Raw genomic sequence first — 16443 nt, 5'->3', positions numbered from 1 at the left:
AATTTTAATAATATAATTAACAGTTTGTAAAGCAAGAAAATAGTTTCATTTGAATTACTATACTCTTGTTTATGCTTTTATTATAATCTATAAAAGTATGTGTTTTGTTTCGGAATTTTTTTATTTTTCAATCTCTGTTTAAATATAATATAAAAGAATGATTGATTTTATCAGTTGATTGTTTTCGGTAAAAAGAAAAACACACAACACTTTTCTACTTTTCGAGGTTTGTCAACTGTGTTCACCTGGATGAATTCAGTTCCATACTGAGAAAAAGAGGAACCAATCGATGGTTGCCATGATTTTGATGGATGAATTTCTATTACCAGAAACTTTTGAATTTTAATGTGAATATCGTTTGTAGGATCCTGATACGATTAACTAGAATGATTAATTCTGCTATCAAATTGGGATTGTAAATATTATCGATGTATTCTTTACTCAGTTATTTGTTATCTTCTTGTTTATACCACAGACATAATGAATCTAATAATTCTGTTGTTCTATTTTATCATATGATTAGCAGGTCACATGAAATGCCCACATTTTTAAATCTCCAGTCCTATGAATAGTTACGAGTATCCTTACCATTTAGACCTGTAGATTATATGATTATATAACTAAAAGAGAAGATCGTAATTCACTATTGTTAATAACTTTAAATAGGCGCATAACGAAGTCATTTCCAATATAAAGCTGAGTAACTAATTTATACTCAGTTGACTACAATTTATAAACAATCAAAAAATGCCTTAATCCATGAGTCAAAACATAGCTTACAATTACAAATACAATTGAGATACCATAAAACAACTGTTTTAATTAGTGCTTGTTTACCAAAGATATGGGTATCACAAATATCTTCCGAACATATAAAGTAGGGTTAGAGGTTCGGACCTCTATAGCTTTGCCTATATTTAAGAAACAGGATAGAATCCTATTGGCAAACGTCGAAGGTGTACGTCAGATAAATAGAAAGAGTTTGGTTTTATTTACCAAATAAACGTTATCAGTTAGCTGTGTCAATATAAAGCTACTTATTGTCTTCATCTGGTTCTTTCTAAACCTTACATAGAGGTGACCACTCATTTGTTAGTTAAGTTGTCTGATGGTGTACTCTTTATAGTTATTTCCACAGGAGCAGCTGAATTAGAAGATGGACATCGAAGAGCCGAACTCGGGTAACTTATCCTTGGTTCAGGTAGATATAACTTATCCGGAAAACTCAGATGCAATATTAACTACTTAGAATGTTCAATTAATTGCTGTTACCAATCTATCATGTAAAACATCCCTAGTCAATTCCCCCCTAAATTGAAGTCTTAGAAATAGGAGTTTCTTACGAGTAGTAAATATCTCCAACTTATTTTTCCACAAATACATATAATACTTTGAAAATTGCTCGGGCAGTCTATCTCTGTCAGTTTGTTATAAAAATTCCAATTCCTTCTTTGTGATATTATCTGAAAAGATCTTTTTCCTCTGCTTGCGAAACATCGAACTAGATTTTCAATGTAGCAGATGGGTATAAACCTACATAGGTGTGTGTATTGACAAGAAGAGGAGCTCTTTCCACACACGCTTCTAATGATTGAGCGTTTATCTCGAGATCTGAAGATCCAAGATTTGATGCCTAACAAAGTAAATTGTAAGTTCTGTTGAGGAGTTCCATTCTTGAATAAAACAGTTTACCGTTGGTTTCAAAAATTTTAAAGGAACCCTCGCTGAAATTAACCAGTGATTAGGTGCATCAACCTAATCTTCGCTACACTTCTGCAGCTAAATTACTCATACATTTATTATTTTAAACAAAATTTATTTTAAGATAACTTTGAGCTACTTGTTTCTAACCGGAAATCAGTTATAAACTCATAGAAACTATTCCTATAAGTAATGGAATAATCATTATCATTTTTTGCAGAATGGGTTATTACTAAAGTTACATACAAATTCAATTAAGTCTGACAGTAAAAGTTAATTTTTTTAAAAGTACATTATCATAGAGATATTGACATATGACAAATATATGAATCACCAACGTAATTACCTTAGTTAAACTGGGTTTTAAGAATATATTTCATATTAAATATGAGTAAACTATGTTATTTCTTGCAATATTAAATCCTTTTTTATACTCAAGGTCATACATTCAAATAAGCCAATCAGTAAACAGGCAGTTAATTAAACACTGAGTCCATGTTAATTTATAATGAATGTTTAACCAATCATAGAAATTCACCTTGAAAAAAAAGTATTACATTCTCTATTGAATTGTATGTATATAGTAGTAATAATAAATGTTTATTTAAAGTTAACTATGCGGTTTTATAAATTTTCAAAATAAATACCTTTAAGTATATAGTACCTATTTAACTATATGGATACTTACTTTATATTGACTTATTTATTCACTTATTTATAAAAAGTTATGGCTAATTTGGATTTTACAGAATTAGATAAATGGATGACAGATTTGAATAATTTACAGTTGGTAAGTAAAATTATTTTGTTTAAATGAAATCGTGTCAGATTCATTTGTTTAATGATTGTTTTACATGGATAATTGTGACGAAATTTAAAGTAATTCATCATTATGATCGCATAGTTGAATTTATGAATCAATTAAAGCTAGACCACCATGGAAAACCTGGAAGCACTGGACAACCGTCTCGTCCTATCGTGGGACTCCTCAGCAGTGAGCGTCCACGATCCCGCTCGTGGGATTCGAACCCAGAGGCTATCAGTCTTACGCATGAACGCTTAACCTCTAGACCACTGAGCTGGTATTCAACAGTATTAATGTCTAACTTCAACCGATCCACGAATGCGAATACTATTCATTATTAGTTTACAAAATGATAGCCTGTCTCCTGTAAATATTCTTTTTGATTGAACAAATCAATAATAAACACTTAATAGTTTGAGAGTTTTAATATACCATGTTAAGTAAACTTGCGGAGTAAATTATTTAAAGCTTTTTTCAGTTGTTTTCAGTATAACGGTGATTATCATACACAAATTTAGGGGATTCAGTGAACAGAATTCTCTCAGATATGTGTGTCGAACAATATAAAATTATTGCCAACTAACTATCTAGAACAATTGTTCCATTTTCATCACAGGTGTTTCTACGATTAATTATACTATGATCTGTTGAAGTGTTCTGAACACGAGCAAAACATTTACTCAGTACATTTATGACCTCAAAAGTTTCCTTCATAAATTTATGCAACCTAATAGTGCTTAAATGTGTTTGTTAGTTGACTATGGCAATTAATTTAGAATTTCAGCATCAACTTGTTTGTTTGTATTAAACAGTTGGTAGGACAAAACGTTAAGTCGATGAGTTTTACAAAAAATTCTTTATAACCTGTCAAGTTTTACTTCATCGTGATTGGTCAAATAGGTTATTTGTTAGCAAAATAACTTATGGTCGCGTTTACAATCGTTCGCCTTCCGGACTACATTCGACTACATAACATCTGAAAATAGGGCACATGATGTCGAGTTAGTTAAACTAGTGGGAACATTGCAATTTGATCTATAGAATTCGATTAGCACAAGGGTTGACACAAATATGAAACTGACCACCATATAGCGACTAATCAGTTGCAAATATCTCAATCCTACTGGAGGTCAATCTTTACTCATCATTTATATTATATAGGAAAAAGTTTTTACATTATTAATTGTACACAGGTTTATTATTATTATCAACAGCTTTATTCAATATTATATCTTTCGTATAATACAAAATTCTCAGTACCATGTATTTCAATAAGTTTCCGTTTCTTACTCCTTTATCGATTCCGACGATAAATATTGAGTGATCACCAGTGAGAAGTTAGCAGTCCAGTCAATCGACATCTGAATAATATACATTCTTTTCGCTATATATTGCCAGAAACCACGATATCTCTAGTTAGACCTTTTGTAGTCTTTTAAAGTAAAATGTTGTGTACTTTTCAGAAACTCACCTGAATAGTTTGTGCAATTAATAGTCATAATGATGTATTAAAACAAACACAATTAGATAACTTGTTGAAATATCTAGATGACAGGAACAGATAGCCTAGATGTTTAAACAGGCCGCCTTTTTATAAACAATTAAAAACTGTATCAAATAATTATTGAAGTCTACTTTACAAATATACTCGAATCTAACGCTCTATTAATCATCTTAAGTTATAACCCACATTCTGTAAATAGATTACTTACTTACGCCTGTTACTCTCAATGGAGCATAGGCCACCGACCAGCATTTTTCAACCCACTCTGTCCTGGGCCTTCCTTTCTAGTTCTATCCAATTTTCGTTCATTCTTCTCATGTCTGTCTCCATTTCTTGGGTCTTCCTCTTTTCAATTGACCTTTAGGATTCCGTGTGAGGGCTTGCCTTGTGGCGCAGTTGGCTGCTTTCCTCAATCTGTGTCCTATCCACTTCCAGTGCTTCTTCCTCATTTCTTCCTCCACTGGATCGAATTTGGTTTGTTCTCTCCCACAGTAGAATGTTGCTGATAGTGTCTGGCCAACGTATCAGAAGTATTTTGCGTAGAAAACTGTTAATAAACACCTGTAACTTCTAGATGATGGCTTTCGTAGTTGTCCAGGTTTCTGCCCCATACAGTAGAAATGTCTTGACATTTATATTGAAAATAATGATCTTGGTGTTGATTGACAATTTTTTTGAGTTCCGGATGTTCTTCATTTGTAAATATACTGTTCTTGCTTTTTCGATCCGCGCCCTCACATCTACATCAGATCCACCGTGTTTATCAATGATGCTGCCTAGATACGTAAACGTTTCCACATCCTCCAAAGCTTCTCTGTCAAGTGTAATTCGATTGGTGCATGTTGTGTTGTATCGGAGAGTCTTGTTTTTCCCTTTGTTTATATTGAGACCTACTGCTGCTGAGGCTGCTGCTACACTGGTTCCGTAAATAGATGAATATATTAAAAACTAATGATTTCAACTATGAAAAATACTGAAATCTCCACAAAACCCCTTCTGATTACATCTATTTATTTATTAACGATACTTTATAAGCATTAAAATATCAATTATAAGTTAAGTCGTACTATTCATATTGGGTATGTTTACGGTGAAATAGTGAATTAACTATCACATTTTTTATAAAAAAACAAACAAACAAACCAAGCTGAATAAACACTTATTTATTCTATTGTTTCAATTCCCATCTTATTAGTTAACTGGATTATGTGAATAGAATAAGTTCTTATATTTATGTTGTATTTAATCTTGTCCATCTATTGATTAGTGTTTGTTTGTATTTATTTTTATTGACAATGATTGAGTAAACCTAAAAAAAACTTCTTAGGTTTTTCTTGAGTATAGATACTTTATTCACTTCTATCAGGTTAGAGAACCTAGTTTGAGTAAAAAGTAAATCTTATACACATTTATATCAAAAAGAATACAATAATAATATGAATATAATCATGATATTTGAAGTTATTTTGATAGATATACAAGGCAATAGAACGCCCAATTGTATAAGTGGAATATTAGGGATTATTTGAAAATGATGTTTTAAGATAAGAAAGATTAGAAATTCAAACCATATCAACATAGTTGGGAGTTTTTATGACGATGAGTGTGGGATTTGTTATGTTAATTACCAGTAAGTTAAAAGAATAACACTTTGATGGGATGATGACCACTGAGAGCCATGAAGTTTAACCGTGGTGTTTTCGTAAGTGTGCATCACAAGGAAGTTTTTTCTGTGGTGAGACAAGTGTCCAGTGTTTCCTAATTTTCAGTGATATGCTAAATAAGATTATTTCGGAACGATTACTAACAGCGACTTAAATAAACATATAGAACAACATTGTTACAACTTCAATATTTTGTAGTTTACATAACGATTTAACATCTGTTATACAACTATTAAAAAAAGAAAACACTGAACAACTGGTTTTATCCTAGCATGAGACTCCTCAGCAGAGAGCATAAGATACCCTGTTGGAAATCAAACTCAACACATTTTGTTAAGCTTCCTGGTTTCAGTTAATTAGCGATATTGAGCAACAATCTAATATAATTGATGACTAACTACTCATATCCGAAATGACTGAGCCCTAATTATTACGACGTTCCACCAGAACTACTATTTCTTACTCTAGTTTCCAACGGTTGTTTGAGACTGATCAACGACATAAATTATGGGATTTGACAATCTCCACAAACTCTGCTAGCTAATTTCAATGTTTGCCAAGAAATGAAAATATCAACAATAGCAACTCTTTCAAAGTGCTTAACAGTTAAATGAGTATGATCAAAACACCTAATTTTTTCTGTTTATAGTGTGATTATTACTAGAACAATAGTAAACTGCAAATTCATATGTTTGAAAATGGTGGTTTTCTTTACGTGATATGAAGCCCTCTGTACTACATATTCTAAGTATTTATTTTTATTGTGAAAAAATAATCAAGCATCTGTTTTAAATAATATGGATTTTAGTGACTGTACGATTATCAGCAAGATTTGTATCAAACACTATCATCTGTTGAAAAATACACCAAAAATTGAGATCAGAATGAAACAACTTTTCGACATTCTTTAAATTCTCAATGATTCTCAACCTGTGTTTAAATAATCGCTTATTTAAAAGTGAAGTTGGTTAAAAGACTTATCGTTTGAATGTATTTTGACAAGATTTTAAAAATATCAAATTTACATTTAAGAACATTACTTATTTACTTACTTAAGCTTTTCACCCTTCGTCGAGGAACATAGACCTCTCACCAGCATTCTCCATCCAACCCTTTCCTCGGCAATCCTTTCCAGTTCTTTCCAGTTGCAATCCATCCTCTTCATATCTGCTTCCGATTCCTGACGCAATGTGGTTTTTGAACTTTCTTTCTTTCGTCCTCCTTCAGGATTCCAAGTTAATGCTTGCCTCGTGACGCAGTTTGGTAATTTCCTTAATGTATTTCCTATCCACTTCCAACGTCATTTCCTAATTTCCTCTTCATATGGAAGTTGGTTTGTTCTCTCCCACAGTAAACTGTTGCTCATGGTATCCATCCGACGGACATTGAGCATCTTACGTAAACAATTGTTTATAAATACTTGATGGTAGTTGTAGTAGTTCTCCACGTTTTAGCTCCACAGAGTTGAACTGTCTTGACGTTCATATTGAAGACTGTGACTTTGATATTGGTTGACAGTTGTTTTGAGTTCCATATTTTCTTCAACTGTAGAAATGCAGCCCATGCTTTGTCAATGCTTGCCTTTACATGTGCATCAGACCCTCTACGTTCATCAATGATGCTACTCAGATATGTGTATGTTTCTATCTCTTCCAGAGCTTCTCCATGAAATATGATTGGATTAGTGCTCTAACATTCAAGAACATGTCCAGTTAATATTTCAGATCAATTTTTTAACTGAATCCAATCAACAAATTAAATAATAAATAATAATAATGCGCTACTAAAGATTTATATAGTAATGTAATTAGTTTAATTAGACAATAATTTATTGTTAACTATTTACAGTGTTATATCTCGAAAAGAATTATGAATGGTAACTTTTGAGGATATTTATGGACCAATATGATATGTATATTTCCTATTATATAATTGTTTAGTAACTAAGGTATCCATATTCGTGTCCCTCTTATTATGAGCTTTATTTTGACCCATAAACTATTATTACTCGATTTACCATTCCTGAGTTATACCCAGTCTATTGATTAGTGTTCCCTCTATTCACAGCCACATTTGGCTAAATCTTGTACAAATATTATTTTCTATTTTATGGTACGATGTGGTTAGTTTGTTTGGTATATAAACCCAGTATGTTTAAGAATAATGATTCATATTGCATAGGCTGTTATTGGTGTTTTGAAATTAACTGACTGAGCTAGGCAGAAAACAGGACTGATAAGTGCTCAAGACTGCTCGTGCGCTTTTCGTGTATCAATGCTCTGATCGATAATTCACTCCTCTCTGATTGGTGAGGATAATTACGTCATATACTAAACAGTGCACGCATGCATTCGATATAACCTACAATTATTTTAATAAATTTCACACTGTACAATGAAAGAAAATCAATTACTATTCATTTAGTAGTCAGTAATTCAGACAAAAATAATATTTAAATTCATTTTGTATTGTTTGTTTGAATCTTCCCATCGATGTGTTAGGCCTGCGACTGGTCAGTCTCTAATTGGCATATGTGCATACTGTGCGTATTACCTCGATATAGCCTTAATTAACAAGCATTGTGAGCAATAATATTTGTTTAACTGTTGAAAATACTTAGTTTCTTAATGTAATAAATAATAAACATTGAATGATAAAACATTGTCTAATATAGAAAACACAATTTATTTGTGATCATTGTATAATGAAAAGTAATGTCTTATTGTAATGTTAATCTGAGAAAACATACAATGTAGTTGAATGGTTTAAAACAGTTATGGACATATTAGAACTAATTATTGACTTCGGATTTCAATCAACTTTTGTTTGGTCTATTCAATTGTAACCTTTCTTAGTTAGTTTTAATTCAAATAAGTGTACACATTTGAGACTCTTGGAAACAGGGTTATGTATATATGATAAAAACTATTCGTGAAGAGAACATCAGTCTATGTGTAGTTTAAGTCACTAATCGACATAAATAACTTGACAATCACCAAAAACTAGGAAGCGTAGGACAGCTGCTTCATTTTATGATAAAGCAACTTAGGAGTTTACATCCACAACATCACTAGATATCAGACCTATGATATTTAAGTTAGTCGAACGTTCTTATAACTTCATGCGACTGAGCTGATATATGACAGTTTACATTTCCAACTCTCGTCAATTTGTGATATTGCAAACTTATCAGAACGAACCAGTAGTTATAAGAGAAGATGGATAGCGGCTAGAAGTGGAATAGAGGACGAGCATTTCGTCCTATTTGGGACTCGTCATCTGGATGTACCTGAATCTCAGAGTTGATGTTCACTCTGGGACTCAAACCCAATACCGTTCGCTTCAAACGCCATCTCGTTACCCACCTTGCTACTGAGTCCTGATAGGCACTTACAAGTGTCTATAGAGGTTAATATTAAAATGAGCATTTTTCAGGGATTTATGAAAACGGAGTAAGCCTTTATATTGGTTTGTAAACTACCCACAGGATTTAGATTCTCCTCTTTTTACAGTATATCTGTGTGGTTGTCAATGTTTTTAATTTTGATGACTATTTGAAAAATGCAGGTGCTTTTTAATTTATTCATAGATAATCTATATTTTATTGGATAAACTGATTCTAATCGGATCTATTTAATGGAACAATAAGTTGAATAGATATAATTACGACAGAAACATTTCTAAAATATTGTCCTCCTTTAATAGATTAATCTAAAACTTGACAAAGACTTCTGAAACTTATTGTTTTCTCTAAATATTACTGTGTCATTATTGAATTATGGGAATTTTTAGTAATCCTTGTTGTTTACTTTTCAATAACGTTTCTATGTCAATATCGTAGTTTTGCATAACGAAATGAGATGCGCTCTTTGTACAATAACATTCAATGATTTATAAATGACTTACTTACTTTCTTGGCTCAATGTGTTCTTTGATTTGCTTCTTTTGCTCTTGTCTTCACGATTCCAAGTGCTTCATATATGAGTTCATTTATAAATGTGAAAGCGTTAGATCACACATATTGATGAACTTAGTTATTTTTCATGATAATTCTATAAACTATTAAACAATATTTATAAATATATTTACCATACTTTTTGTTTATAAAAAATACAATCGTAATAACTGTCTTGTCTTGAATTTTGTCTGGGAGCTGTTAATGGTTATTTACAATGCACATGGCTCAATATTATCTCAATTAGTATTTATCTGACAGATTTAAATACCGTGACCCGTAATTAATAATAATATTTCTTTTAATGGAAATAGGATTGAAAAAAAATGATCACTGGCTTTAAATATCTTAAATGTTATTTGAAAAATATAACTTCACATGGATAACACTATCAACTTACAGTTATCATTTCCCTTGATCCGAAATGCGTTACATTACATTACACACATATACACAACCAGAGGCATATAAGTTGGCGCCATTGAATTCTAAGAAACACTATTTCTTTTTTAAATAAGACTTCAGTGCATAGGATTACATCAATAAAAATAAATTCCAGTTAGTTAACTATAAAACATATTATTCATGGAAAGTAATGTGTATACTGAACAAATAATGCCATGACAGAATAAACGAGTTATTAAAGAATTAACCCCTAAATCGAACATAGTTGTTATAAGACAGATCAATCGGTTAATTATAAATCAAATAAATTAAAACTGTTATTTGTACACATAATAATTAACCATGGGGAGTACGATTTACTATATGCCATATGATTTACCAAACATATTAAGTAAAATCGATATAGACTTCTAACAATTTCTCCCCACTCTACATCACATTATATAGCTTCCAGGAAAGATATACTATATAAAATATATCAGCTTTTAAATAGTCGGACATCATGACCATGTTATCGTAGGTTATTAATTTACAAAATCTCAACTAGGACCTCCATGAAAAGATCAAATATCATTCACCAAGAAGAAACATATATTTATTTAGTAAATTTCTAGACTGAACTAGGTGAGATAAATTTTTCTTATTCTAGTCATTTAAAGGTTTTAAAAATAAATTCATTTCCCTATCAAAATATTTATTAGATGTTTTTTTAATTTTCGTAACTGCATGATTAACTATTTCTTCTTTGTGTGGATACTATAGTAATTTTTAATATTTAAGATCATGAGTTAATTGAAGCTAGACCACCATGAAAAACCTGGAAGCACTGGACGGCCGTTTCATCCTATTGTGGAACTTCTCATCATTGTGTATCCATGATCACACCTCACGAGATTCGAAACCAAGGACCTATCGGTCTCGCTCGAGAACTCTTAACTTATAGACCACTGAGTAGGCACTCTTTGTTTCACATTGAAGAATAAAATAAATATTTATTAATTATTGAGTCAATTCAGAAAACTGATCATAACATTCTCAATAATGGTAAAATTAACAATAGAAACAATAATAGTGCATCCAATTTATTGAAAAGAATGTTAGTCACGTATCATAAAGTTTGTTTAGCAAAGGAGAACAACAACTGAATAGAAATTCCGAAAAAAAGAGAAAAATCATTAATTCATAAGCTAATAAATGTAATTATAGATTAATGGAAATGTTACATAACATGTGTATTTTTGTATGTATTTAAATTCAAGACTTTATTGGTTTCAATGTCATATTTGTCTTACAATATACATGTATATTGAAACTCCAGTTGTTACTGACAAAATCTTAATTTGGTTATTTATATAAGATTAGACAAGTTGACTTTTAGAAAATTTCATGAAATCTTGTTTGAATGATTAAGATCTTGTTTAAGATTTCTTACGAGAAATTAATTAATTGTCATTGTCGTCATTGTCGATTCGATTGATTGGTTGTCAAAGCACTGGAACTTGATCAAGTAGATACCCTTATTTATTAAGTAGAGGAGCAAAAAATAGTCTCATTATTGGTTGAACAAAAAATAGTGTAGGTTTTTCAACTGTTTGATTTTATTATCATTATTTTTACTATAAAGAATAAGGAACAAAGCGTACATTACTATAGTAACTAGACAAATAATGAACTACTGGTGTGAATGTGTTTTTTCCTTTTTTAACGAATATAAAGCATTGCTAAATGAATAAAGGTTCTTTTATTGAGACGGTTGAGAAGATTTGTAGCGTAGGTGGATGATTTCGGTGAAGGTTCGTTCTCTGAGCTGGATGGTTTGGCCATGGAGCTTTCACTGTTATTCTTAACGACATCATTATTACAAACTTCAGGTAGAAGTCAATAAAAATGCTGTGCGCATAGAATAAGTAATAATTGTATGATATGAAAATTATAAAATTGTAATTTTAAAATGTTAGGTGAAGATTTTATTTCGCAAATAATTATATAATATAATGTCGAGATTACTTATAAATAACTCGTTTCACTGTACACTGACACTACGACAGATACTGTGTATAACTGTTTTTTGAGAAATTTGAACCTAAATAAACTATCCATCTTTACTTATAAAGCTTGTGACTTTAGGCAATATCGAAGCAGTCCGCAAAGGATGCATATATGCCAATAAGAGACTGTTCAATTACAGTCCTAAATAACGATGAAAAGATACAAGTAAATAACACCAAGTGAATATAACTTCGCCCCATTGCACAAACAAGTGAATATCAGGACTCAGTAGCTAAGTGGGTAACATGATGCAGTGTAAAGCGAATGATACTGGGTTCGAGTCCCAGAGTGAAGATCACCTCTGAGATACAGGTGCATCCAGCTGACGCGTCCGAAATAGGACGAAACGCTCGTCCTGGATTCTACTGCTAGCCACTATCCAATTCTTCATTCAGACCTAATTCACATCAGTGATTCGATTTTTAAGAATAATTTACCGATGTATAAATATTTTTATGAGTTTGAGATACGACTAACCATATGCATGTTTAGCACCTTATAGTTTAATCTAAAAAGTTAGTTTAAAAAATGTTACAAAAAGTTGTTATCAATGTTTTAAAATTACATTGGTATTGCTTATGAAAAGAACAAGAATTTAAAATTCCAGATTTAAAAGTATAATTCTATCAGTTTTGAATTATCGATAAATTACAGTGTTATTCAACCTATCTTTAGAAAAGCCATACATTATCAGTGGTTGTGTAAAAGGTAACTGGCGATCAGTATTTTATTAAATCACAGAGTTAACAATATATATATATATATATATATAATTTTGTATTTAAACTTCAAGAGGTAAAACCAGATTGAGTAATCTATAAATATTATGTGCTCAATAATGACTAACTTCGATAGGAAATTCCTGTAGTTGTAGCGAGAACCCATGACCAGCAGAGTTCATCTGTGTTGGGTATGAAGAAGTCATCCATTGAAAACAACTGAAGATGACTGTGCAATATCATGGATTAACTGAATTTACAATTTTACACCATTGGATCTCTGTTCACTGGTCTAATGGTATAGCGCTTATGCACAGGACCGAAAATCCTGAATCCGATCACTAGGTGTATACTACTGAGGTGTCGAATAACAAGACTAAACAGCCTTTCAGTGTTTCTAACTTTTCAATGGCTGCTTAACTTAGATAGATCCATTATTTCAATAAAAAGATCTTGTCGTTATCACGAATCATATTTGTAAAATGAATTCGATGGGGATTTTTTTCAAAAGTAATTATTCTCCATTTTATATAAAATATCTAATTACTATATATTTTGAATTCACTTAGTATTGTTTGTTTGAATCTTCCCATTGATGCATAGGAGTGCAACTGGTCAGTCTCTTATTGGCCACATGTACATACTGTGCCTATTGCCTCGATATAGCCTTAATTCACAAGCATTATAAGCAAAGATGGATAGTGGCGTTTGAAGCGAAAGGTACTGAGTTCGAGTCCCAGAGTGAACATCAACTCTGAGATGCAGTTAGATCCAGCTGACGAGTCCCAAATAGGACGAAACGCTCGTCCTGGATTCCACTATTAGCCACTATCCATCTTTGCTTATAATATTATTTGTTGTTTTTATAACAATTTTTTATAAAACAACAAAAATTGTTCCACATGTTACATTTGTTCATGCATTAATCATTTCATTATAAAATGGTATTTTATTTATTATTAGTTTTAACAAAAGTTTTTTTAAAGAAAAAAACAAAAAAGTAATCTACACTTGAAGAAGGAAAAATTCAATGTCTTCAATATTGTTACACACACACAATTATGTGTTCATAAATAATTGAACGCAAAGGTAAAAAAATTTAATTGCCAAGAAAAAATGGCTTTTTATTTGCTTTTTATCATAATTTCATAGTTTTCATTGTATTTATTGATATTAATTCTTTAAAATAGGTCACTTTGTTGATATAAGTAGTATAATAAGTAGTATAAACTATTAAATAACTACAGATGCCTTATTATTTCATTCATTCATTAATTAAAGTAAACTGTAAATTTAATAAACACCTGTTAATAATCCCATAAATAATTCAGTAGTCTATACACATTAGTAATAATAATAATAATAATAATAATAACCAAACCCCTAAGTTACATACGAGTGAATATATCGTGTTGAACAAATCATATTACAAATGATTAATTCAATAGAAACTTGAAAGAAACAAATTCAACTGTAAAAATGAAAACTATTAGCTTATTTATTATTGTTCATCGTGAAAGGAAGTATCTAATTAAAATTTATTGAAAATTTTATTATACAGTTGAGATCATGAGTTATTTGAAGCTAGACCACCATGGAAAACCTGCAAGCACTGGACTGCCGTTTCGTCCTATTATGGGACTCCTCAGCAGTGTGCATCCACGACCTCGCCTCGTGAGATTCGAACCCAGGACCTACCAGTCTCGCGCCAGAGCACTTAACCGATAGACCACTGAGCTGGCCGGCATCCAACGGTGTTAATGTTTGACTTCAACCAATCCACGGAATTGAGCAACCGTTCACCAGTTGTCTTCAGTGAGTTGATATCTCCCAATAGATCTGGTTGAACTCCACCGGTTACTCCGTCCCGTGCTTCCAGGTTTTCCATGGTGGTCTAGCTTCAATTGACTAATGATCTCAACTATACAAAATTACTAAAATCTTCACAAAACCCTCTTCTGAAAATTCTATTATTCAAAATGAAATTGTTTCACTAGAATCTATTCAAATAGTATGATACATTAGCAATGAAAAAAAAACATTTAAATACGTGCTTACTAGTGTAATTAATTATTATACATGAAAATTATATTTGAAAAAATCTGAGTGATTGAAATTTAAATATTTCCACTGTTTCATCCAACAAACTTGTCTGAACTTCTTCAGGGTTATAAGCAAAATCAAACTTTTCAAAAAAAATATCTACATTCATGAATTGACTAGAGCTAGACCACTATTAAAAACCCGCCTCACGAGATTCGAACCCAGGACCTACCAGTCTCGCGCCAGAGCACTTAACCGATAGACCACTGAGCTGGCCGTCATCCAACGGTGTTAATGTCCAACTTCAACCAATCCACAGAATTGTGCCACCGTCCACCATTGTCTTCAGTGCGTTACTATCTCACAGCAGACCCGGTTGAACTCCACTGGTCACAGCTTCTCATCGGAACTCTAGGAGATACATCTTGAAGCCAGTCACTAGAGAGCACATGATGATTATTATCTGAAGGGGGTCTTGTGGAGATTGTAGTAATTTAATAGTTGAGATCATGAGTCGATTAAAGCTAGACATTAAGTCAGAAGTTGACGCCGTTGAACGGCGGCTCAGTGGTCTAGAGATTAAGCATTCGCGCGCGAGCTCGAAGGTCCTCGGTTCGAATCCTTAGGGGGACCGTGGATGCGCATTGCTGAGAAGACCCATACTTGCACGGAAAAGCCGTCAAATGCTTTCAGGTTTACAATAGTAGTCTAGCTTTAATCGACTCGTGAATTCAACTATTAAATTACTACAATCTCCAAAACACCCCCTTTCTGATAAAAAATAGCATCATCACTATTTACTTAACTATTATTATTTCACATATAATTTTCACATATAATGACTTTTTTATACTCAGCGCCCAATTTCTGTGGAACTATTAGTTCTAATATTGACGTATATTCGGATAAATCTAATTAATTATATTTATCGATAGAAAAATAATGATCACGTTAAAAAACCGTCGGAAATAGTAGTATGTAAATTCTTCTTTAATGTTATCCAAAAATGAATTACATTTCGGTAGTTTTACAAAACTGTTTAACTCCCAAGACTTCATGTTTGTTAACTAAATAGCTCTCAATGAATAAAAAGTAGAATTTACGTTAAAGAAATAATTTTACTGAATTTACTCTAATAAAGAATTATTCCTTCAGTTGAAGCATACAATTAAATTTCATTTTCATAATAACTAGTTTTCAAACAGTTAGACTCTTAAAAGTGATGTAGCTCACCCCATTGATTTGGACATCGGTACACTTGATTGCATCTATTCTTAAAAATGGAAACACATACTAAAAATAAACAGCTGAATTATGAATAGATTTTTGATATTCAAAGTAACTTATTATGCAGTAAGGTCGATAAATTCAACGTCTGTGAGCATGACGGTGAAAAGACAGGTGTTCATATCAAACCAACTATGCTAGAAGCTTGGGCTTTCTCTCATGTTACAAGTGATTTTGTAGCTTTGAAGACAATTTTCAGAAAATTAGGAAAAGGCCTGTATTAATTAAAAGTATTTTTCCATAGAGATAATGAAGCTTGTAAGACTTGGGAAGTTTCTTAGTTTCCCAAAATGAAAGAAATGTCACCACAG

The 16443-nt window shown here is 31.7% G+C and overlaps 1 protein-coding gene across 1 annotated transcript; it reads left to right on the top strand.

The window, feature by feature from the left end:
* Positions 1–2428: 2428 nt before the first annotated feature.
* Smp_156380 (hypothetical protein) lies at positions 2429–16356 on the top strand (the record flags this gene model as incomplete). Its single annotated transcript, XM_018799397.1, has 2 exons — positions 2429–2491; positions 16204–16356. 2 exons carry the CDS (start codon positions 2429–2431, stop codon positions 16354–16356), a joined length of 216 nt encoding a protein of 71 aa, XP_018651190.1.
* Positions 16357–16443: the final 87 nt, after the last annotated feature.

This window comes from Schistosoma mansoni, chromosome 3 (genome assembly GCF_000237925.1).
Source record: "Schistosoma mansoni strain Puerto Rico chromosome 3, complete genome".
Taxonomy (NCBI): Eukaryota; Metazoa; Platyhelminthes; class Trematoda; order Strigeidida; family Schistosomatidae; genus Schistosoma; species Schistosoma mansoni.
This window is presented reverse-complemented; position numbering and strand designations above follow the sequence as displayed.